This window comes from Hemicordylus capensis, chromosome 5 (assembly GCF_027244095.1).
Source record: "Hemicordylus capensis ecotype Gifberg chromosome 5, rHemCap1.1.pri, whole genome shotgun sequence".
NCBI classification, from domain to species: Eukaryota; Metazoa; Chordata; class Lepidosauria; order Squamata; family Cordylidae; genus Hemicordylus; species Hemicordylus capensis.
Window position 1 is genome coordinate 112,099,586 of NC_069661.1, and position 24,601 is coordinate 112,124,186.

General features: G+C 42.9%; 1 protein-coding gene across 7 annotated transcripts in view; it reads right to left on the reverse strand.

The window, feature by feature from the left end:
- The window catches only part of TBC1D19 (TBC1 domain family member 19), a 147,379-nt gene that overhangs the window by 27,419 nt on the left and 95,359 nt on the right, over nt 1-24,601 (reverse strand). For all 7 annotated transcript variants that reach the window (XR_008308184.1, XR_008308185.1, XR_008308183.1 and 4 more), the window contains 4 exons: nt 21,675-21,749; nt 17,269-17,331; nt 7,815-7,899; nt 1,633-1,677 (listed from right to left, as the gene is read on the reverse strand). Coding sequence is in view for 2 of the 7 variants with exons in the window: in XM_053253922.1 (XP_053109897.1) it covers nt 1,633-1,677; nt 7,815-7,899; nt 17,269-17,331; nt 21,675-21,749 (268 nt within the window). In the remaining 5 variants the exon portion in view is untranslated. The remainder of the gene's footprint in view (nt 1-1,632; nt 1,678-7,814; nt 7,900-17,268; nt 17,332-21,674; nt 21,750-24,601) is intronic.

Sequence of the window (24,601 nt, forward strand, 5' to 3'; positions counted from 1 at the left end):
TGCCCCATTTATGGGATACCACCCATAATGTAAACAAGTCCTATGAGCATAGACTGACCTGAGACCACAGACCTTCAAAAGTAGACACCGAATGTTAAATAGCGAAATTTCAACAATGAGAAAACAACTGAGAACAAAGGGGGATGGTGTGTTCTCTTGTGAAACTTCCCCTGCGGCATCCAAACACCTTTCACCCGTCAGATCTTTAGTCAGTTCTGACAATACATCCTGTGCTTGAGTGGAGGGGAAAAACTGCTTACACGAGTGGTCTGTTCACATGAGCAGAATAATCCAAGAGCTGAAATGTATACAAGAATACAGCACTCCATCTGTGAAGAGAAAAAATGCCCTCGGTTTTTCTTTTCACAAAGAGGGAGCCATGATCTTGCTGCCACAATGGACCATCAATACATTTGGAGAATGGCCACACACACACACACACACACACGGTTACGCCTGGAGGCTCACTGCATCAATTCTTCCAAGAAACTTTTCAGGCGGTCAGAACGAAAAGAAAAACAGATTATCCAAGAGGCAGATACGTTTCCTTGTACAGGTCCAAGACCATTAATAGCTATGCTGCCACCATGCAAAGTTTGGCCACTACTACTATCAACTTAGATTCAGTTAGTGCTGAACACAGGGCCATTTCAGACTTTTGCTTCCTGCCAGCTTATAGGCAAAAGTCTTCCCCGAAATGAGCCTGATAAATAGAAACTGGGATGCTACTATATTATTGCAGATTTTTAGAAGTGTATGTTAGATAGCTATGGATTGGACCTAAGAGGCTGGAGCTCATGAAGACACATGCCATGTAACTGCAAGTCTCCAGGCATCTAACTGGGGATATCAGGTATTGAACTTGGAACCTTCTGTATGCAAAGCATGGGCTTTACCACTAAGCTATGTGCTTTCTGATGATGCATGTGTGCCTTTCCACCCTTGTAAGGGGTGTCATGGGTACTTGCATGGAGACCCCATTCTACTAACTTCAACCTTCCCCTCCCCTATTTGAGAGGGAAGAATCATGCCAAACCAGGCCTCTGCAAATGATGGGAAGATTCATCAGTCAAGTAAGCATGTGAACTGACCTCATGCTATATACTATAAAGGGATTCTTCTGACTTGAGGCAATTTGCTCAAGTACTACTTTAAAAGGCACAAGCTATTAAAGTTCCTGTATGAATTGCTTTGCTTCTTGCAGTGGTAAACACCTACTGAAAATACAGATGAAATATAAGTTTTCAGAATTACTCCATTCAAGTGGGGTGGGTGGGGGGAGTATGAAATACATTAAGGTTGGAAACAGACCACAGGTTTTTCCCCACCAACAAGCTGGAAATGGTACAATAGAAGCATTGTTACCTATGGTGTATAAGCAGTTTCTTTTGCTTCATTACCATTCTCTTGACAAACAAAGATTTTCTGAAATAGTGGGGTGAGTGTGAAGACCATAGGCAACAATGGATCTATTGTTCAACTCTTTGAAGGGTGGCGGGAAAGAGACAGATGGATCCTGTGTCAGTCTCCAGCCTCTGAAAAACCAAGGGTAATCCAAAATAATTTTCAATTAGAAATGGCTGCAATTTTCTGTTTTTTCCACTAGAGGGAGCTACAGTATAACTTCTTTACCATTTGGTGGATAAAGGACAGCATATTCTTCCATTCCAAGTTTCCCTGCAAAAGGCACAATAAAAAGAGAAATAAGTAATACACACTGAGAAAATGAAGCCTTGCCCAAACTTAAAATGTAGATTTGACACAATAAGAAATAATTGAGAGTCAGGAAAAATTACAGTAATGCCACTCCACAGAGCTACAAAAGGAAGCTTCATCAGATTCATCATAAAAAAAACCCAACAGATTAATCTACCAGAACAAGCAGGGGGAGCGGAAGCAGGGGCAGGGTGCGTGTGCACGCGCGCACACACACACACACACAGAAGCAACATGTATTAAACTTTGTGACTGATCAAGTCTCTTAAGTGAATCTTAGAAGTGTGTGTTTTAGAGCACAGTCCTACTTTCCATTTTTGATTCCACAGGCAGACAAGCTATGGAAGAGTGATCATACTGAACAGGATCTTGTCCTTCCTTCACCTCCCATTCAGCAACAAAAGAGTCAAATACTAGTCCTATTTACACAATAAGTTCAACACTCATATAATGAGTGTACAGTGTCACACAGGTACAGATCTGTACCCAGGTATAGTTGTTCACATGTTATGATGAAAACAGATACAACAGGACATTTCCTATCTGTACCATGCATTTGAGGAGGCTATACTTAGGTTCACTTAAATGAATGCAGACAAAGAGCTCTCTTTACTGGGCTCTCCCCGCAGACGAGCTGAGAGCCGTCCCTGGGCAGCTGGATCAGCCATCCACACGATTAGCGGCTCCGTCACGGAGCCAGTAGGGGCGGCGGGGATCGGGGGCTACCTGCCCCCCAGAAGTCCCAGGATGCCCTGTACAAGTGCGCCGGGCATCCCGGGGGTTGTTCCTGAGGCCAGGAGGCTTGTTTTAGCTTTGTGGCGGGGATCTCCTCATGAGTCACCACAGCATCTCATGATCGGGTAAAGGGAGTTAGCGGAGCGCGCACTCCACTAACCTAATTTAAGGGGAGGGGTATTTTTGGAGGCTTGCTGCCGGGAGCCGCACAGCTCCTGTTGCAGTACACCACCAGGAGAAACTGTTCTAGGCTCCCTTCGCCCAAGTTCTCCTGGTCGTGGGAATAGCCTCAAAGTCATTCGCACAAAAACATGTACAATATACAGGTATCTGAACACAGGTACAACATGATGTCTGAATAGGGCTACTGAGTGCCAAACTAGTTTTTATGTTAGAGATCCATGATCAGCATTTGCTTGTTTTTTCTTCCATATTGGGTTGCTAACTGGAAAAACAGAGCTAGGAATAATGCATCCAGTCCTGTCCTTCCATGCCATTTCTCCAAACTAAATAGGTTGCTCTTCCAAAGCCTCTGTTAGCTCTGCAGGGACAAGTCTGAACCTGTTTCCCCCACTCTTTGGAGCCAATAGTAGCTGTGGGGAGCAGAATTTAGCATAGTCCCTCTATCCCTACTGCCTTCTTGGCACCCAATTCCAGGGCAATTACTTCTCCTGTCAAGGGCAAGGCATTGAGTAATACAAGATGTATCTTGCCAGGCACTTTACTCCTGCTTCTAGCAGGATGTTATGTCTTATGTTTCTTTTTAGAATGTGAGCCCTTTAGGGACAGGGTTCCATCTTATTTGTTTGTTATTTTTCTGTGTAAACCGCCCTGAGCCATTTTTGGAAGGGCGGTATAGAAATTGAATTATTATTTATTATTATTATTATTATTATTATTATTATTATTATTATTATTATTATTATTATTAGCATGGGTAGTGTATATATGTGGGAGCCTGGGATGCTCCACTGGAAAGAAAAGAGAACCTCAAAAACCTTCTTTGACTCATAGTTAACAAGCATGTCATAATTTGAGGAATTATCCAAACGAAGTTAAGGACCCAATCATTTTAAAGAGAGGGGTTAAGCACAGTGTTCCCTCTAAGGCGTGCGCATGTGCACACGCTCATATGCTTTTTGATGTCCGCTCAATTTTAGAACCAGCTCAGGTTGAATCAGGAACGTCCCACTCTGAATGCACATGTGCAAACACTGCCTTGATACTGCCACCTAGAACAGAAATCATTCCACACGCAGATGAAAAAAATTAGAGATAACACTGGTTAAGTATGTGTATTCTCTCTCTCCCATTTGAAATGAATGGACCTTAAAAGTACTAGACCAAAATTTAAACCTACAGAGCAGAAATACTCTTTGAGTCGAACTCTGTTGAACATATGCATGGCATGCTGAATTTGAAGATATAGCCAATTTCCTCTCTAAAATTAACATAAGTAAGAATGCGTTATTTGATTAGGAGAGCAAGTAAAAAAAAGCAGTTGTAATTGTTTTTAGAGTCTTATGCTTTGTGGTTGAACCATCTGGTTTTTATCTGTTTTCACCTATTACTTGCACTATTTAATTAATGCTGGTCATGTGCAAAACACTTTGCAGCAATAATCTAGTCTGTAACATTGATATCAGCAGGAAATTAAAAATTTTGTATCACAAAACAGAATTCTTAAAATGCAATAACTTTGACTTACACTGTGTGCATACACACACTGGCATTATGTTTGTCACAAAGATCAGAAATGTTCTGTTTCTATTCGGTTTCACAGGAAATATAGAGGTGTCAATTTCATACATTCAGGACAACAAAAATACTATTAAACTAGCTGACCCTGCACAGAACATCTGCACACTCAGCCATCCCATCTACTCCCCACTACCACTTTCAGCAACCCCACTCGCAGCCACCCCACTCCTCCACTCCCCCACTCTCAGCCACCCCTTCCACTCCCCCACTCTCAGACAACCCCTCATCCCCACTACCACTTTCAGCAACCCTACTAGCATCCATCCACTCCCTCGGCCACCCCACTCCTCCACTCTCAGCACCCCCTCCACTCCCCACTCCCACTTTCAGCAACCCCATTCACATCCATCCACTCCTCCACTCTCAGCAACCCCCTCCACTCCCCCGCTCTCAGCAACCCCACTCACAGCCATCCACTCCCCCACTTTCAGCCACCCCACTCCTTATCACCACTCACAGCCACCCCCTCTCCTCCACTCCCCCAGCTCACTCAACCATTGCTCACTCCCTCAGCTCCAACCACTGGCCTCTGATGCTCTGCCAAGTCTCCTCACTAGGAGGATGGCCAGGCTGGGGCAGGAGAGAGTAACGAGGGCCATCTGTGTAGGCTGGATGAGAAGCCACGGCTTTGCCGTCCTCTTCGCGAGGAGACTCAGCGAGGCATCAGAGACCGGCAGTTGGAGCTGAGTGAGTGAGTAATGCCACTGCTCTTTCTTCGGCCCTCCTGCTCCTCCTTGGCAGCAGCTGCCCCTCCATCCGCTCCTCAGCCTCCTCCTCCATGGTGTCTCTCTCTCTTTCTCCCCTGCCGAGTGTTGTCAGAAATCTCGTGAGATGTGCCATGGGATTTGTTACATACATCCTAAGGCTTTTAAATATAAAGAAGATATTGCAGGGGTATTTAAGAAATGGTGAAATAACTCACATGGACAACTGGAAGCAAAAAAAAAAAAGTAAACACGCACTAGCTGCTGCTTTTATCACCACCTGGGATGAGATATGGGTAACCAATAGTTCCACTTAAGACAACTACTAAGTCAAATTATCATTAGTTATGTTTCTCTGCTGTTCTTCCCTCAAGGAGCTGAAGGCAGCAGACATGGGTTTCCCCACCTCCATTTTATCCTCACAACAACCATGTGGGTTAGGTTGGAAGCCTGTGTTGTGCAGTGGCTAAGAGACTACAGTACAGATCAGGAAGTCCCCAGACTGATAGTCCCCTCACCTCTGATATGAACTCACATGTCAGTACCTGTCAGCCTCAGTTCCCCAGCTGCAATATGGGGATAACAGCATTTATTTACTTTATAAGGTGGTTCTAAGAATTCCAAGGTAATACATATGAAGCACTTTGCACACTCAAAAAGCACAATGCAAATCCTGCTTAGCCATAAACACCAGAAGCCCCTACGAGGCAAGAGTGGGCCATATGCTGATTTATCATATTCATCTGATTGGATTTTGTATTCAGTTGTACTCCACATAGTACTGCAAAAATACCCACAATTTCTTCAGAACATAGGAAGCTGCTTTATACTGAGTCAGTCCATTGGTCCATCTAGCTCAATGCAGTGACTGGCAACGGTGCTCTCGGCTTTCAGATGGATATTTTCCCAGACCTACCCGGGACTTTTACACACATGGCTTTTAGCTCGCATCTCCTCCAGAATGGAGAATTTATCATATTCATCTGATTGGATTCTGTATTCAGTTGTACTCCACATAGTACTGCAAAACACCCTGCTCGTGTGGAGAGCCTCTTTATCTGCGAGGGGCTATTGCCAATAAATCAGCTTTTTTCAAAACTCCCACTTTCATTATTGTTGTTTTTTAAATATTTGCTGGGTGGATTTGTGGAACATCAAGAGTCAGCAGAGGGGAATGCTTGGCAATTGGTCCCGCCGGTCTTCCGCAAGGAAGGGGAGTTTGCCAGCTGTGTTCTTTATTGTCTGCTTTCCCGACTGTGGCTAGCTTTGCTTGGGAAGAATCCAAGCTGTTATTGAAATGGGCTAAACGGAGAGCCGCTGCCCTTTCGGAATCTGTAATAAGAGAAATCTAGCAAAGGGCTGTGGACACTGGAAGGACTGCTTGCTGTGTACTTCTTCAACACTGCCTTCCTTCCCCCTCCCCCATAGCCTGCCTTTTCCCAGCAAGCCAGCTGGAAACCGAAGGCTGGAGGGGAGAGAAACTACTTGTGATCAATCATGCAGCTTTAGCAGTGTTTACCTAGGATGGAGTGCAGGCAAAATAGAGCCAGTTAGACATGCTTTCACTGGTGATGGGGAGGCAGTGTTGTGGTGCAGGGAGCACAACTTTTGTGTGTAGACTTTGGGCAGGGGGAGATCGCGTTTGCTTCTGGCTGTGTTAAAAAAAGTTTGGTGAGCCTAGAAAATCAATTCCAGGCTGGGCTCAGAGAACAGTACTGGCAAGTGGTGGTGGTGGGCTTATAAAGAAAGGATGGGTGCAAGGTTCATGGTGAGGAGGATGATGGAGGGGGTAGCTTTTCACCATGTGTTGGAAACTCAGAGCTTAATTTTCAAAAATGAGAGGTGCTGGGACTTGGATGTGACCACAATGGTACTCTGCACATGCTAAAATGGGCTTTTTTCTCTTGCTTCATATAGTTTGGAATGGTTCTAGGTGGGCCCTAGTACTAATTAAGCCCTGTCGAAATGTGAATTGTCAAGAGGTCAGCCAAGGATAGCATCTCTCCAACTTTGCAAGTCGAGAAAGGAAACTTTGGGATAATTCGTGTGTGGTAGGGAAGGAATCGCTGAAAAAAAAGAGCCCATTGATTTTGTTCACACGGATAAATTATCCTAGAGGATCCCTCAGTTGTTATACATGCCATAAGGATAAAAATGAACCCCCAAAATTGGGAGTGGTTTCTATAAACATCCACGCAGATACATTTACGGAGATAACGTTTCAGGTTAAGTGTTCTGTTGTTTTGACTAGTCAATCTTGCAGAACGCCAACTGTCAAACTATCAACAACAACAAAAAGTCTCTCACTACTTCCTCTGGGATGTGATTGGTTGGAGAGAAAAACCAGAGCAAGCTGTGGGAACACACACAGAAAAAAGATCTGCAGGGAATGCAGAGAGGAGCCGACCCTATGTGAACGGTCCATTTAATCCCCCAAGTTAAACAGCTGCAAATCTGCTGCTAAGCAGATTCGCTCTTCAGATACCCTGAGGCATGAAGCCATGTCTGGATAACTTCCTGGAGATGCCAGGGATTGAATTTAGGACCTTCTGAAAGCAAAGCAGATGCTCTACCACTAAGCTATAGCTCCATCTGTAGTTACTGTTATTTTTTTAGCTCACTCTGTAAATTACATTTCCCCCCTTTTTCACTCTGGACTTCCTGTTCAGGTGATCGCTTCTTACATGTGATTAAATGGACACTGGAAGCTTATGCCACAATGCATTTGCTAGTCTTTATGGCCACACGTCTCCAGAACAGTACCCATCTCTCAGTGTAGCTTATTTTGCAGTGTGGTTGTGCGAATAAAGAAGCAGAAAGTTCACACGCCCTAAGCTCTTGGGCCCTCAATGTGAGATAAATTCTATAAATACTATAAATACATATCTGTTTCTTTACCTCGAATGTACGATTTGGGTGGAGTAGCACTGTTGTGTGCAAAGTGTTCCAGGACTGAAGTGTCTCGAGAAAAACATAGCAATACCTGTGAAAAGCAATAAAGGAATCCTCAGAAAATGCTCTGTTATAAAGCCACTTTTCACTGAAGGCAAATACTAAAATAAGCCTTTCTTGCAAATTAGTCCAGTACCCCAAAATAAGCAAACCAATTTTCTAGATTAGCATCCTCCGTATGCACCAGTTCTAATGGATGTTTATCTAATATGTAGGACATAGCTTGCTCACCCATACATGCACTTTGTCCATTCTGTGCAAAGGAAGCAAGGAGACTTGCATACATGAAGGAAGGAAAGGGACTTACATACATGTAATATGGGAACTGCCTCTTAGATCAGGAGCTAGGTGAATACAGTTCAAACAATAGTTTGGCTTATATTTCTAGGGCCAAACAAATTAAGACTTTCTGTAATCAGATCACAATAAAGCAATAAAGGAATCCTCAGAAAATGTTCTGTTATAAAGCCACTTTTCACTGGAGGCAAATACTAAAATAAGCCTTTCTTGCAAATTAGTCCAGTCCCCCAAAATAAGCAAACCAATTTTCTAGATTAGCATCCTCCGTATGCACCAGTTCTAATGGATGTTTATCTAATATGTAGGACATAGCTTGCTCACCCATACATGCACTTTGTCCATTCTGTGCAAAGGAAGCAAGGAGACTTGAATACATGAAGGAAGGAAAGGGTCTTACATACATGTAATATGGGAATTGCCTCTTAGATCAGGAACTAGGTGAATACAATTCAAACAATAGTTTGGCTTATATTTCTAGGGCCAAACAAATTAAGACTTTCTGTAATCAGATCACCGGTTTTCCTTTTTTCTCCAAAGAACAGCAGTGGGGGACCCATAACTGAACTGAGGTTTCAGGGCTAGGGGCAGGGAGTTTAATCCTTTCCCCCTCATACCACTTCCCCAGTCTAAATCAATCCCTCTTTCCAAGGCTGCTATTTATCTCACTGAGGAAAACATACAGGTAGAAACAAAATTAATTCCTAGGAGTGCTTCCATCTCTTGAGAAAATCTAAACAAAAGAACTAGCCTTTTAGACAGCTAATGCAAGTTGGAGCAGGAAGCACAGTTTATCTTCCCTTCATTTTACCCGGAATGCTTTCAACGCCATGGCAATGTTTCACAGCGCATCATCCGCTCAGACGGCTCCTTTTTGTTTAATATTTTTGTAAACATGGTCTTTTGATAATTATATTTGTTAAAGAAAAACAAAAATGTCTTGGAAAGACGTCTGTGTTTCTGATTGAGGACATAATAATTTTCTGGCTGAGATATGAGTCTACCTTCTTGAACAGCAGATTATTCTGCAGATGAAATTTTTTTCAGACAGAAAGTGCTTTTATCTTAAACACACACTTTAAATTCAGCCTTACTTATCCGCTTGGGGTCTTATCCAAACTGTAAAAATAAAGCACACTTAGAAAAGGAACAATACACCGGAAAAATTAAAAGCTAATTTATATCTGCTGAGGTGAATAGAAGGAGAAAAGTAAAGTGCTGGCTGTAGTTTAAAGTACAGGTCTACACACTACTGCTTCCTGCCTGCCACATAGCTACAAGAATTCAGTTTCCTGTCACTCAGTAGGTAAATGTGTTCTCTATGCCTTCCACAGGAACAGGGACTTTGTCCTTCTAGCAGTGGGTGAAGTTAAGTTCTAACCATGTGGTGCTGTGGTTCAAGTGTTGGACTAAGACCTGGAAGCCCAGGGTTCCAGCTCCATTTAACCATGAAACTGATCTTGGTGAGCTTGAGCCAGTCACCACCTTTCTATGTCTTTCCTACCTCCTAGGATTGTTGTGAGACTAAAATGGGAGCAGAGTAAAGAGACCATGTGTTCCCCCCTTGAGTTTCTTGGAGGAAAACAAAAACAAATATAAGGGAGTCACTGAGCAACAGAGTCCTACCAATAAAAGGAGGAAAATTTGTAGTATGGAAAAATGGATGTTTATCCATATAACCCACAAAGAAGAAGAAGAAGCAAGAAGAACTCTAAGGCTACCAGTTTTGCTCAGCAATGCTGGCCTTTCAAGAACTTAAAAACATTTTCTGGGGAGAATATATTAATTATCTAATGCAGAGGTTACTTGTAATCCATTCTACACAATTGCATTCTCACCACTTTATGGACTTGCATAAGACACAAGGATGGAGCTATAAACAGGAAAACCAAAGAAACTGGTCTTTTCCCTCACAGCTTAGCTGCACACGCTCCTCCTCCATTATATCTGTATCATTATCAAGATATTTATGCTGAATGAAGGCTAGTGTCACGGCAGTGCTAAGAGAGAAGTTCTTATTTGCTTGACAGAAGTATTTGCCTGAATCCACCCAAAGTGAGTTTTGAAAGTAAAATCTTCATTCTGCAGCCACAGATGTGCCTCTTCTGACAAAACCTCCCCTAGGACAATGCACATTACACCAGCAAAAAGTACCTACTGGTTAACATGGATATGTGGGAGATCGGGTTTGCAGAGAAAAATCAGCAAGTGGGGGCTGGGGGTGCACCCTCTAATCTTTCCCTGTAACCCACCCCCAGGCTCCCCGTACCCCACAGTTGGGCCAGTCTCAGAGCCCAGCTGGGGAATAAGTAGCTTCAAATAGAACTAATGGAAGCTACTTCCCACTTCTTTTAACATGGTGACTCTTAGCTAGAGGAACCTTCTCACATGTTCTGTGAATTTGGTTTGTATCTTACTGTCAACACATAGGTTAACAAAGGGATTGTTGCCTATACTTTGTGTGGCTCCCATCTTGAACCAACATGATGGCTCAGTACCGCCACCCCTCCATCCCCACAGGGGGGCGGGGATCAGACCATTAGTCTCCCCTTAAATTTGCTGTGTATTTGGTATGTATTGAACGATAAATGCAAAAGTTATTAGAGAGGGACACACAGATGTGATCTCATATGCCTTCTTCCCTTCAACAAGAAGGCTAAAAATTGGTCTATGGGGGAAGGGGAAGAGTAGCATTTGCAGAGGAGAAAATGGATATGGGATAGATATGGGAACAGTTGCACCATGCACCAATTATGCCCTGCAAATGTGACAAGGCAAACCCATCACTGAGAATCGCATGTTTTCTTTGTAACATGTAGTTCAGCCCTTAAATAGCTATTTAAGTTTGCTATGTGGTAAGGCTGGTTCCACCTTCAAAACAGTTTGTATTCTGTTTCCTTTTTTAAAAAGCATATGGAATTAGGTAACTTCCCTTGAAATTAATGCAAACTCATGACAAGAAACTCACACAAATGTCCTATCAATCTACTAGCTTCTTCTTACCTTAACATTTTTCTTAATTAATTAAATGTGCAAGGACACACACTCACCACATACAATTCTGCATATTTAACCTCCTCCACCCTCTGTGTGGGACCTTAAAGATTATCTGATCATTTACTCTGGCAGATAAGAGTCTATATTGCTGACACCATTTCAGAGCTAACAAATTCAGAAAATGAGATTTGAGCTTCCCATCTATCAAAGCTGTCAGGTAACCACTTACTGGAAAATATTTTTTGAATACTGATGTTAAATTAAGCAGAGGTAGCAAGTCAAGAAGCTTCTCTTGATTATCAAACTTTTTAAATATAAATATAGATTCACCAGAATGTCATAACATCTGACAAAATACTTATTAAGGATTATTTTACCTGAAATTTATAATGGTATTATCGGCCAAGTTGCACTGAGGCTATTATTTCTGTTACGGGTGTGAGCACACGTATACGTGCATTTTAATATATTTTTTAAAAACACAGTAGTATATACCTGTCATAAAAGTCAGGTTCAGAACAATACTTGGGGGTGGGGGAGTGGTTCACTTTTTTGCCCACACAACATCATAGGACTACACAGGTCAGTCTACCCTCTAAGGAGCGGCTGCCATAAAAAGAGCTACACTTGGGACATGTAACTATAAGGAACAAAATGATACGCCCACCTTAACAACCATGACTAACTGAGTTACAAGTGCCATGAAAATGAGAAGCTTTCCCCATGACATTTATGTTGACATTGCAATCAAATGCACATTAGGAAATTTGCAAATGTAATAACCTTCTGTTTAAATAGATTTAAAAGAAGCAATATAGACAATTCCATACAAATTAGATGGCTTCCCTTTACTAGAAGCAAAAGTAATAAAATGCAGAAGCATGTTGATTTAGATGTACAGCCATCCCATCCCAAGCATTCAGAACTGTATAAACAAGAGAAGACAATGAAGCCATTCCCACGAGCAGCAGACTAAGGGAGCCCAGCCTGGTTTCTGCTGCTCGTGTGCAGCAATGGGAGCCTCACAGGGGCAGATTGAGCCTTTTGCCGCCCGTAGGCAGGCAAGGATTTGCTGCCCCTTTCTGGGCGGCCACTGAAGCTGGGCTACAGGAAGGGGGCCTGGGGAAGTCCCCCGTTTTTCCTTCTGAAAACTGACACTGTGTGGTGGGATGGGGGCAGCAAAGGCCGCAGAGGTGGCTGTTGCAAGGGGGGAGGAGAGGAGAAAGTCTCCCCCTGTATTTACCTTTAGAATGCCGCATCACGGAGGGATGGGGTGGTGAGGGTGGCAAAAGAGAGCTCCTTCCAGATCCCTTTCTCCCTCCGAAATGACTGCATATCTCCATCTGCAGTCCATTATGGGCATTTCTCCACAAATGGAGAAAAGCCCATAATGGACTGTAGACAGTGGCCTGGAGAGAGTTGCAGCAGAATTTGAGGATCAATGCTGTTGTCGGGAGCCGTGCAGCTCCAGTGGTGCATTTAAGAAGAGGCAAAGTAGGCACTTGCCTATGGCGACAAAATTTGAGGAGCTGCCATCGGGAGCTGGATGGCTCCAGTGGCGGATTTAAGGAGAGGCAAAGTAGGCACTTGCCTATGGTGACAAAATTTGAGGAGCCAACGGCAGCTCAGCAGCAAGCCTGCTTACGAAGCCCACTGCTTAAGCCAGGTTTGGGGCACAAGCGCATCCAAAAAATGAGTTTACAGATTGTGTGTCTGCTGCAGTTGCTCGCAGCCACGGTGGGCACACTCGGGGTGGAGGGTCCCCAGGAATGCACTGCACATTTCGGGCTCTACACACTGATCGTGTGTAGAGCCTTAACATTTCCTGTGCAGAAAGCTTAGGCCAGGAGATTGCCTGTGCGTAGCTGCATTCAAACAATATTTAGTTTCCAATGCATATACAGGAGGCCCTCTTTTCGCAGGAGTTCCATTCTGGAATGAACCTATTGTCTGGAATGAGGAAACCATGAAAAAAGAAACCTTGAGGCTATGGGGATGGGGGTTAGGTTCCTCAGCACACTTAAGTGTGCTTAAATCCCCAGAGCACATTGAGATCAGAGACATCCGTTTCCATATGCCGCCGGCTCATCTAGCTGTGACTTGGGAGTGGGCCTTCTCTGTAGTCGCTCCTAGGCTGTGGAATGCTCTCCTTACAGACATTTGTGGTTTAAGATCTTTGCCAGCCTTCAAGATAGCCCTTAAGAACTTAAGAACAGCCCTGCTGGATCAAGCACAAGGCCCATCTAGTCCAGCATCCTGTTTCACACAGGGGCCCACCAGATGCCTCTGGGGAGTCCAGGGGAAAAGGAATGTGCATGCCCTATTTCCTGCTGTTGCTCCCCTGCAACTAGTATTGAGAGGCACAGGCACTGAGAGGCATCGTGCCTCTGAGGCTGAAGGTGGCCCACAGCTACCAGACAACTAGTCAATAAGACACATTTTTTAGTAGTAGCCTTAAGACAGCTTTTTTAGCAGTAGCCTTAAGACACATTTAAAACATACAGTAGCCTTAAGACTTTTTTTTCAGCAAGGCTTTTAGTAATCTTTGAATGTTTTAAATTTTTAAATTGTTGTTTTTAACAGTTGGTTTTATTTTGTTTTTCTTGTGTTTATTTTTGTGAACCACCTAGAGCATTTGGAGTCAGGCAGTATATAAATAAAATAAAAAAGCGGGAGAGGGGAGAGAAATAAGAGTAGCAAAGCACATTGCCTTGTTCTGTAGCTCTCCAGCAATGCCCCCTAACCCCCAAATCCTCTGATTTTTGTGTGTGTGTGTGTGTGTGTGTGTGTGTGTGTGTGTGTGTTTTTTTATCAGTCACAAAATGGCCACTGGAAATGACACTGGAAGTCATTTCCGAGTGGCACTTAGCAACAAATAGTTGAAAATAACCCTATATTTAGTCCTGAAACAAAAAACCTAGGTCTCCATACCACGAATAGCCAAATATAGAGCTATTTTGGCCCACAAACAAAGAAACTGGGTCTCTATGACCCACCTGCAAATAACAGAAACCGTGATAGGAGAACCTGTGAAATACAGGGTCTCCTGTATTTATTTTGGGCAATCCCTCCAAGAACTAGCTCCATATCTTGCACCATCTTCAAACCCAGCTTCTCTACAAAGGTCTTGGTTTTTTACCTTTAGGGTCAAACTACAGTTCATCAATAATGTGCTGGGCCCTACCACACATAGTTCTTCTCTAAACAGCAGCCCTGGAAGGAGGGGGATGGTTCAAACTGATGCCAAGAGAAGCTTCCTCAAGAGAAAAATAGCAACTGGAAAGTGAGGGGCATCTGGATCAGGGCCCCAATCCAAAATGAACCCCCCTCCTCCCATAGCTGTTATTTGAGGGCGGGGAGAATGTCAATGGCCAGTATGTTATTAAGGTAATGTGTGGTTTGTTCATTAGCCTTGAACTCAAACTGAAACAAAACTTTGGTATATGTAACTGCATTTGCTCATATTCATCCCCTTTTCACCCTTGCCTTGCCTTCTAGGGATGTGGTTCAGGTACAAAATGATTTGTAGCCGAATTTGGCCAATTCGGGTGATTTGTAGACAAAACAACTCACCCCTGTCCTCAGTTGCCCAGATTCAGGTACAAAACAAATCACTCCCAATTAGGATCTCAAAAATTTGGAGATTTGGACCTCCATTGTGTTGCCAAAGTGGGTTGGGTGGTAGTGCCCAATGGGTGGAAGCTACCACCCAGATTTCAAAGAAATTGGGCAAAGGGGTGATTTTAAAAGAATTTTTGGAGATGGCATGTCTTTGGGGCAGATTCAGGGCATTTGTCATTGAATCCACCCTCATTTGCTACTAGAGAATCTACTCTCAGAACACCTCAGAAACAAAACCCAGTGTCCCATGGGCTTGTGGGTGGTTGGCACCCTATGTGCACTACATAGGGTCTGGGCCACCCTGGTGCCCCCCAAGTGGTGTTATGGGGCTGCTGAAATCCCCATTATTCCCTATGGGGGGAAAGCTTAAACACGGACAAACCCCAGAAATTCTTTTAAAATCACTCTTCACCAATTTATTTGAAATCTGGATGGTAGCAGGCACCCAGTGGGGCACTACCACCTGACCCACTCTTCTGCCCCCGAAACCCCTTTCTGCCCCAAATCTGCCCCAAAGACATGCCTACTTCAAAAATTCTTTTAAAATCACCCTTTTTGCCCAATTTCTTTGAAATTTGGGTGGTAGCTTCCTTGCACCCATTGGGCACTACCACCCACCAGAATCTGCTCTGGGCTACCCTCTGCCACGCCCCCCCCGGGGAATTATAACTAAGGCTGATGAAATCCACATTATTCCCTATGGGGAAAAGGTTAAAGATGCACCAACTTCAAAAATTCTTTAGAAATTCACCCGCTGGCACTCCATTGGATCAAAGTCCCTCGGGGTGGCAGCGTACTTCCCTGCCACCCCGTTCCCCTCATCAGCTGGAAGTACCAGGTGCACATGCCCCCATCTGCTGAGCACGCACACACATGCGACAGGCACACGTGCACCCGGTACTTCCGGCCACTGATGAGGGGAATGGGGCTGCAGGGAGGTACGCTGCCACCCCGAGGGGCTTTGATCCAACGGAACGTCGGTGGGGGAAAGGCGATGGGAGGGGTAAGTGCACCCTCCCCCGCCCTTAAAGAAACACCGCTGCTGCCTCTGGAACAGTTCCGAGCATATCCCTACTTAACTGCAAAGTTTATTTTGCCATATTTTAGCCTCTCTCCAATCACAGACCCATAACTGTGACAGTAAAACAGCTCATTACTCACTGATTTACAGTGCAAGTGCAAAAGACATGGTCTAGCTTACTTTTAAAAAAACAGTACAGGAAAACCTTGGTATTCATGCGGGCTCTCCGATAGTGCTGCGGATAAGGAAACCACGAATACCAGTCAATGCAATCGTGGGGGTTAGGTTTCTGGAGGCTGGGAAACCATGGTAAAAATGGGCCAAAACAGGAGGGGTGTGTGAAAAATAAAGTGCCCTACCATAGTCCTCTAGAACTTCAGCAATGCCCCCCCACCAAGTGCCAACCCCCCCCCCATCATGATTTTTGGACTAAAATGCACCAAAATGCGCCACAAAGTGGCTCCAATGCCCAAACTGGCAGCCAGAAATGACCTCCGCAGTCATTTCTGGATGTCTCCAATCCACAGTTACACGCATTTTACCTTTTTTGTGTCAGTTTAACCTTGCGTATACTGAGGCTGGGTGCAAATTATCCTATCGCGGATACGCAAAACTGTGAGTGCTGTACCCGTGGTTAACAAGGTTCTCCTATAAATACAACCACAAAGATGACATTTTCTGGATTTGTGCATTGTATAAGAATTTTAAAATAAGCTGCAGGAGAGTCACAAAAGTTTTGTACAGTCATAAGGAAATTAAACATACACACACACATTTATTCCCTCTTTTTATTTACTATAGTTTATTGTTCTGGGCTGCCATCCAGACTAAATTACTCCTGCATAGTCCTATTGAATAACTTACTCTGGATATCAGTCATGGCTATTAGTATAGAGGTTATCTAAATTAATATAGCAGCAATAGCACAGCATAATATTATATTCAGTGCTGAGAAAAGAAAACCACAAATCAAACTTTTCCTTGATTCCTTCTTTCTCTCTTGATGTATTCTCTTTAAGGGCACATTAAGTGCTCTCTCTGCCTCCCAAGTCCTTTGAATACATTTTGAAATCCCTTCTTTTTTGTTCCCACTCCCTCCCTCCAGGCAATGGGGGCACAGTTGCCCATGACAACACTTGATCTGTATAACAAGCCAACCAAGAAGCAAGGAGATCTTAAGCCAATCGGAAGCCAGTGCCAGAAAACCAATCATCAAAGCAAAAACAGCACGCCAAAATGTTGCTTGAAACTCAAAAGTTTTCAACCTCGAAATGGGATTGTTTTGTTTTGAGCTCCAATCAGGCCTTTTATTTTAAGGGCATTTTGTTTTGAGCTCGAAATAGTCAAAACGGCCTGTTTCCAGTCAAAACATTTTGCACATCCCTAGGAATAAATCCTGCTCTGCTTTTGTTTATGTGCCACTTTTCCTATCAGTGAATTGCCATGACAGCAGTCATTACTTACCTGATATAAATAATCTTCAAATACAAAATAGTAGTCATCATTACTGGCTGTCAGTTTCACATCCTGCAATTAGAAATCATAACAGTTTGAAGCTGAGACAAAACTTTTCCACCTGGGAAGCTCCTGTGGTGTGTAAACATATGAAGGCAATATTGAAATGTGACAGCATTCATTAGCAGTCTCTTCACAAACCAGTTCAAGCCTGCTGTCAGCTTCTAATTTCCATCACACAGAAACATTCTATTAGCACTTCATAGTACTATATCACAGAAGAAAAGCAGGCACAAGCCAGTTATCCCTGTGGTAACTTTTCTGACACCTCCTGCTTAAAACCCCAAACCCCTTTGAAGCTAAATTCCCCACATTCGTCTGAACTAGGGGGTGCAGGCCAATCACCCTCGGGGCAGTTTCATTAATACTATGAACCACACCGCCCCATTGAGATCATGTAGAGAAGTTCATCTGCAGTTGCCACCAGCTCGTCTAGTGGCTACTCAGGGACAGGCCTTCTCCGTTGCTGCCCCGAGGCTTTGGAACACACTTCCTGCTGAAATAAGATCCTCCCCATCTCTTACAACTTTTCAAAAGGCAGTCAAGATGCATTTGTTCACCCAGGCCTTTAATTAGATTTTGTTTTAAATGTGTTTTTAATAGTTTTAACATTTTAAATTGTTGTAGCGTTTTAACCTTTTTGTTTGTTGTTTTTATTGTTTTTTTGTAAACTGCCCAGAGACTTGCGTTTTGGACAGTATAAACATGTGTTCAATAGATAGATAAATAGATAGATAGATATGGAATCCAAAACTGCTTAAGGGTCAAGTTTTCACAGACCTTCCCACCAAAGGAGTGGGGTCCCATTCTGAAGAGCCACAGAGGATAGTTTTGTATGCCCATTCTAGCACACTTGATGCATGGAGGGACTGTCAAGAAAGCTGTCAATGGAGTGCAGAGATTAGGGTGGTATACTCTCAACAAAAGGACCTTTTTATTGTGCACACAAAGAAGAACCAAAAGTTGGTAAACATAAAAACATAAGAAGTTTCGGTGTGACACACCATCCTCAGCTTAAGAAAAACAAATAAGCACAGATGAAAACCTCAGTTCCCCAGCTGTTAAATTCCTTAGCCGTGATAACACACAGTTCCCTGACTGGTGGAGAGATCATGAGTGGGGGTGGAGGGAGAGAGAGAAGGGGGAAAACACTTGATTCTTCTTCAGAGGGCAATACATTTCTCAAAAGCTAATAAATAAATGTCCTTTTTGGCTGATTTTTCATCAATTCTGATGTAATTTTTTAAATAAAAGGTACATAGATTATTCAATTATTATTACTTCTACTGAATAGAAGGCAGATGAAATATTTGAGAACTTGAATATGGGAGGGAGTATAAGACACAAGAGGGAAAAACCAAGTGAGGAAGGCTGGCTTTCTTTCCTAGATACGGAAATTAAATTAAGAAATAATTATTTAGAGACCAAATGGTATAGAAAATCAACCAAAAAGGACATTTTACCAAAGAATCAATCAGCACACCCCAAATTAGTGAAAATGCAAACTATGAAAAATAAAGAGGGCAGAGGATGTTTCCACAGCTGAGCATCAAAAGGAATCTAGAGAGAAAGGTGAAAACCTAATTAGGAAGAATGGGTATGAATTGCCTGTTTTAAAGTGTTAGAAAAGAGCTAGATTAATTAAGGGCATACTTAAAATACCACGCATTACTGATAAATTTACATGGCAAACCCAGAGAATCTTGGAAAGACAGGGAATTAAGGTGAATGTGGTTTGCACAGCACCAATGACACTTAGACAATTGTTAGTTGACTCTAGATTGTATGAAAGGCAATATGATGTAGAAGATTGTGAAATCTGTGAACAGGGGGAAGGAAACTGTGGAAATAAAGGTATAATATATAAGATTCAGTGCTTACATTGCACTTCATTCTATACTGGGGAATCCAGCAGGTCAATGAAAGATAGATATAAAGAACATCTAGCTGATATGAAGCACTGTGCACAGAGAACAAAACCCTGGCCATTGCATATGAGGATTAAGCATGAAGGACAAATGGTGCCCACTTAATTATCTATTTTAGGGATTGAAAGGAACCTACAAAGAAGGAAAATCAAAGAAGCATTATTTATAGAGAAACTGAGACCTGACATTAATGTTCAGGAGGCACTGGCCAATGCTATGAAGTTTATTAGCCTCTGAGAAGAATCAGGTGTTCTCCCCCTTCTCCCCCGCCCCCGCCCCCTGTTCATTATCTCTCCACCAGTCAGGGAACTATGTGTTATCACATCTAAGGAATTTAACAGCTGGGGAACTGAGGTTTTCATCTGTGCTCATGGGTTTTACTTAAACTGAGGATGGTGTGTCACACCGAAATGTCTTATGTTTACCAACTTTTAATTTTTCTTTGTGTGCATAATAAAAAGGTCTTTTTGTTGAGAGTTTGGAGTTAATATGTGCATTGCATCGCCAACATATTGACTTCTTAGGGTGGTATATAAAACTGCATTCCGATGGTCCACTTACACCAGACGGGGAGTTCATAGGATACCAGTCAAGTTCCCCATGCCACTGGATCCTGAAGATGCATCAGTGCCAGGTGAATTCACTGGTGAATTCCTCTGGAGTAATCCCATCATGATCACAAAGGACACTTTTAGAAAGGGATGGAATTTGGATCCTAATGTTATGCCAGCAAGAGGTGGTGTGAGTTAAAACACTCCAATTTAACTCAATGGAGAGCCAAACATCACTACACCCCACTTCTCCACACTGCCCACACACCACAATGGAGTTTAAAATTCCAACTAACTCTGCAGCTGAGTCATGGCACAATGTCAAAAGAATGAAATCTCCTGTCAGGAAAGTCATATCTCAGGTGACAGGATGTGTGGTAAATGGTTATATCACTCTGGCCTCATGTCCAACAAACTTAAGAGCACATAAAGGGGAACTTGGTGCTGGGATCCCTGATGAAAGGGTAATTTGCACAAATAAGGTGCACTCTACACAAACAAGCAGCAGTCTGGCCAAATAACAAATGTTCAAAAGGCATATTGCTACCACTGGTTTCTTTCCATCGAGCATTTGTTCTAAGAGGTATCCCCACAATAAGTCTCAAGATTCAAATTCTCAGCAGGAACCTTTACTCCACTCTTTCAAATGGGGATGCAAGGCAAGAACCTCGCACAGGAAGCAAGGGAGGGGAGTGCTATTACTTAAGAAATAGTGCTGCAAATGCCTCCCATTCCCCCTTACTTTGCAACGGTAAAATTGTATATTGGGTTAACATGCCCTCCTCCCTCAATAATTAGTTCTAGTGGCCAACATCCAGAGCAGTAAGCCATTTGTGGGAGGACATCGTGCTAGCTAGTTGTGCTAAGTCTGCAACTTGCACTCCAGACTAGTGCTGTGCTACTGCAAGTATATTTTCAGACCTGCAGCTGCAGCATTCCTCATTTGTTTTAATGGGGACATTTGTACAAGAGCACTACGATGCTCTAACATAATTTGACAGATCCCTGTATTTTAGTGCAACTAAACTAACATCTTGCACTAGCACAAATTTGCTCACTCTGCCAGCGGTTTGTTGGTCGACCAGTGTCTCCAACTCAGGGGCATAACTATAATAGGGCAAGGGGAGACAGTTGTTGGGGGCCCACTGCCTTGGGGGGCCCCCAGAGGCAAGTCACATGACTGACTCCCCCAGCTGTGCACCTGCCTGGGCTTCCTTCAGTTGTATTCATCCTCCAAAATTGATGTGGGTGTCAAGACCTGGAGCTACTAGAACAGCATGTCTTTCTCTAGTACCATTAAATGACTTGCATTGTCCACAATTTACAAAACATAATTTAATAATTTAGGATAATGTTCTATTGTGGCACAAAGGAGATATATATATATATATATATAAACACACAACTATGCTTTTTGTTACCAATATTCAGCCTCATTTAAGATTTCTTTACTTCATGAGTTGAGCTTCGGCGGGGGGGGGGGTTTAAAATCTTGTCTCTGGGCCCACTCCAACCTTGCTATGTCCCTGCTCCAACTGCAAGAAGGAGAAGTATGCACAGTGCTGAAAGTGGGGGAGGCCTCCTAGCCAAGATGTCACAATAGTGTAGAGTCCCCAGCATTAGTGTCACCTGAGTTTGTGAAAAGTCCTTTAGCTGAAGAAAAGTTAACATAGGATTTCCTAATAAAAGAAGCAGTTTAAATATGGCATTCCCCCCCCCACCAAAAATGACATCAAAAGCCTTAATTTCATCCAAAAATAACAAACAGGGATTCTAACACTTCTTTTCAACGTACAAAGTACAAAAACTATATTTAGCCCACACACAGACACACACCCCTTGGCAGACAGAAATATACAAATTAAGAATTACTCACTTTATAAATCAGGCTGTCCACCAAAAGATCATGCTCGATCACATTAGACTTCAGTTGTTCATAATACAAAATATCCTAGAATTAAATATTAACATTAAATATTAATAATCATGTGATTCTTACAACAAAAATGACAAGGTTTTGATTAGTCCAATTTCACAGAAGAGAAAAATAAGCAGCTTAATACATAGAATGGACTTGCCCAGCATCTTTAGACACAATCCAAAACATACTACAGGAGTACCTCATTATTCGCGGGGGCTCCGTTCCCACAGATTACTGTGGGTAATGAAACCATGGCTAATGAGTCATTGAGTCTATGAGAACACGGAGGTTATGTTCCCAGACTCAACTCCCCCTGCCCCGCAAATAAAATTGCCCCCAAACACAAAAAAGGGCCAAAGAAAATGCCCTACCATTCTCCGTGGGCTGTCAGGAGTCCAAAGATGCCTCCCCCAAGTGCAAAAGTCCACCCCACCAATTCAGCTGAAAATCATGGGAAGGGTTGTTTTTTTGTTTTTACAAAAATGAGCCATAAAATGGCTCCCGCACTCAAAATGGCAGCCAGAATGACCTCCAAGGTCATTTCCGACCACTCCCAACCCGTGAATATGCAGAATTAATCCCTTTTGGGCCTGATTTTTCCACATATGCCAAGGTTGGGTGTCCATTACTCAACAATGGATATGCAAAACTGCAGATGGTGAGGCAAGCCTGTACTAAATATTAAAATAAAAGGGTACATTTTATGGATAAGATGGATCATCATTTTTTGAAGCATAGCAATATGACACTTTCTTGTAAGCCTCTAATTTAAATTCAAATTATATGAGTCCACACAACCAGTCAGTACCTGGTATTTTGACTAAAGAAATGTTGGCAGAAAGACATTGTGCTAGCTAGTGTGAAGCCACTGTGGTAGCTATTTCTGTCTACTATTGCAGTAGTGCACAACTTCAGCATGTCTCATTTGTTTTAAATGGAACTTTTTGCACAATTGGGCTAACAATTTTTTAGCACAACTTGCTCCTTGCACAAATGCTTCATTAGTCAGGATGTCAGCCAGTGATTACTGTCCAGTCTATTTTCTGTAGTGCCTCAGGAGCCCTAATAAATAAAGGAGCAAAGAATAAATGCACACAGCTCAGACCTCTGCCCCAAAGAGCTTACAATCTAATGATAGGATAAGTTACACATGTGATTAGAAATGTGCAAGTATTGCAATACTACACTACCTTTCTTCATGACCACTTATTTTGTGACACTACTGATACTATGTAAAGATGGAAAAAGCCAGAGCAAGATACAGTAGGCACCAAGATCCAGAAAGAACCAGGTGGATGATGCTTTCCAAACCTAGGAATAGAAACTGTATTTGCCAGATTGTGAATATCAAAGGAATTGAAACCCTGTCCTGTATATGACACCCCTGAGGGTGTGGTGTGTGCCAGCCTTATATTTTATTCCAGTTGGGCCACTCACCCAACAAAGTGAATGCCTATGGTCCTAGGCTGTGCTAGGCCAAAGATAGTCCAGACAGGTAAAAAATGAAGAAGAGGGACTCTTTTCCCCCTAATATATGTTTTATTACAAAAAGGAAGAGCAGCATCAATAATCAATCACTGACATCAAGTCAAGGAAAACACTTCAGTAGAGGTTCATACCAAAAAAAAGAAAGAAAAGAAAATACAAAAACGAGCTCCAAAATACAAAGTACTTCCTCCCTCTCTCCCGAATGGTCTTACTAAAGGAACAGCTTGCAGAGTTGATATTTCCATCCCATATGTCTCTCCAAGCTTCACATTAGAATCCACTCTAGATTTTTCCCTTCTGCCCCAAAACACTGGTACAGGACTCCATTACACAGTTTCACTCTCACTCTCCCCCCTCCCACTTTAGACAAGTAAGAAGCTGACTGGAAGGGGAGCAGTGAAGGCCATACACTGAGCAGCCAACAACAGCAGCTGTTCTCAGCACAAAGGACTGTGCAAACAGGACAGTGCGAAAAATGTCTTTACTTGGGTAACAGTGGCTCTGCTCAGCGCCGCTGACCCCCCCCCCCCCCGGGCCATTTTAGCAAAAAATTGTATGCTGTCCATAACCAATCTGTCAGAAGAAGCAAGAGCAGAGAAGAGTAGCCTAATGGTAGTTCGAAAAGGAAGGTGCAGGATCTTGACAGGCTCACTTCAATCTTTCAAGATGAGCAAGAGTGCACAGGTGTGGCAGAGTGGCAAGCAAAAGTCATGCTTTGGGCTTCCCAGCATAAGCCTCTCACCTTGATATTCATCATGTGAAAACACAAATATACCATCAAACTTCAGAAAATTAAAGGGACTATCCAAAAGTGTGACAAAAACCTCTTTAATAAATTCTTGGAAAAAAGATGTTTCAAACCTATGTTGGTTCTGATCAGGAAATTATAGGTATGAGAACATATTGTATGAATCCGCCTTATACAGTAGAACCTTGTTTTTCGTGGTTCATTGACACCCTTTTTCAGTATCCATGGATAAGTAAGGTAAATTGTGTCGTCAAGTTGATTTTGACTCCTGGTGCCCACAGAGCCCTGAGGTTTCCTTTGGTAGAATACAGGAGTGGTTTACCATTGCCATCTCCCATGCAGTATGAGATGATGCCTTTCAGCATCTTCCTATATCGCTGCTGCTCAATATAGTACCAAGAGGATTCGAACCGGCAACCTTCTGCTTGTTAATCAAGCATTTCCCTGCTGTGCCACTTAAGGTGACAGGGGGTTAAAGCCCACATATCCATGGGTCCTAGAGGGTCGGAAGTAGCCATGGATATCACTTCTGCCTGCCATTTTGTCTTGGGTTTGGCTCCTTAAAAAATGGCCCCTTTCCTTTCAAAAAAAGACCTTTTAAAAAACCTTTTACCGCAATTTTTCACGGTTTTGTGGGGCATTCCTG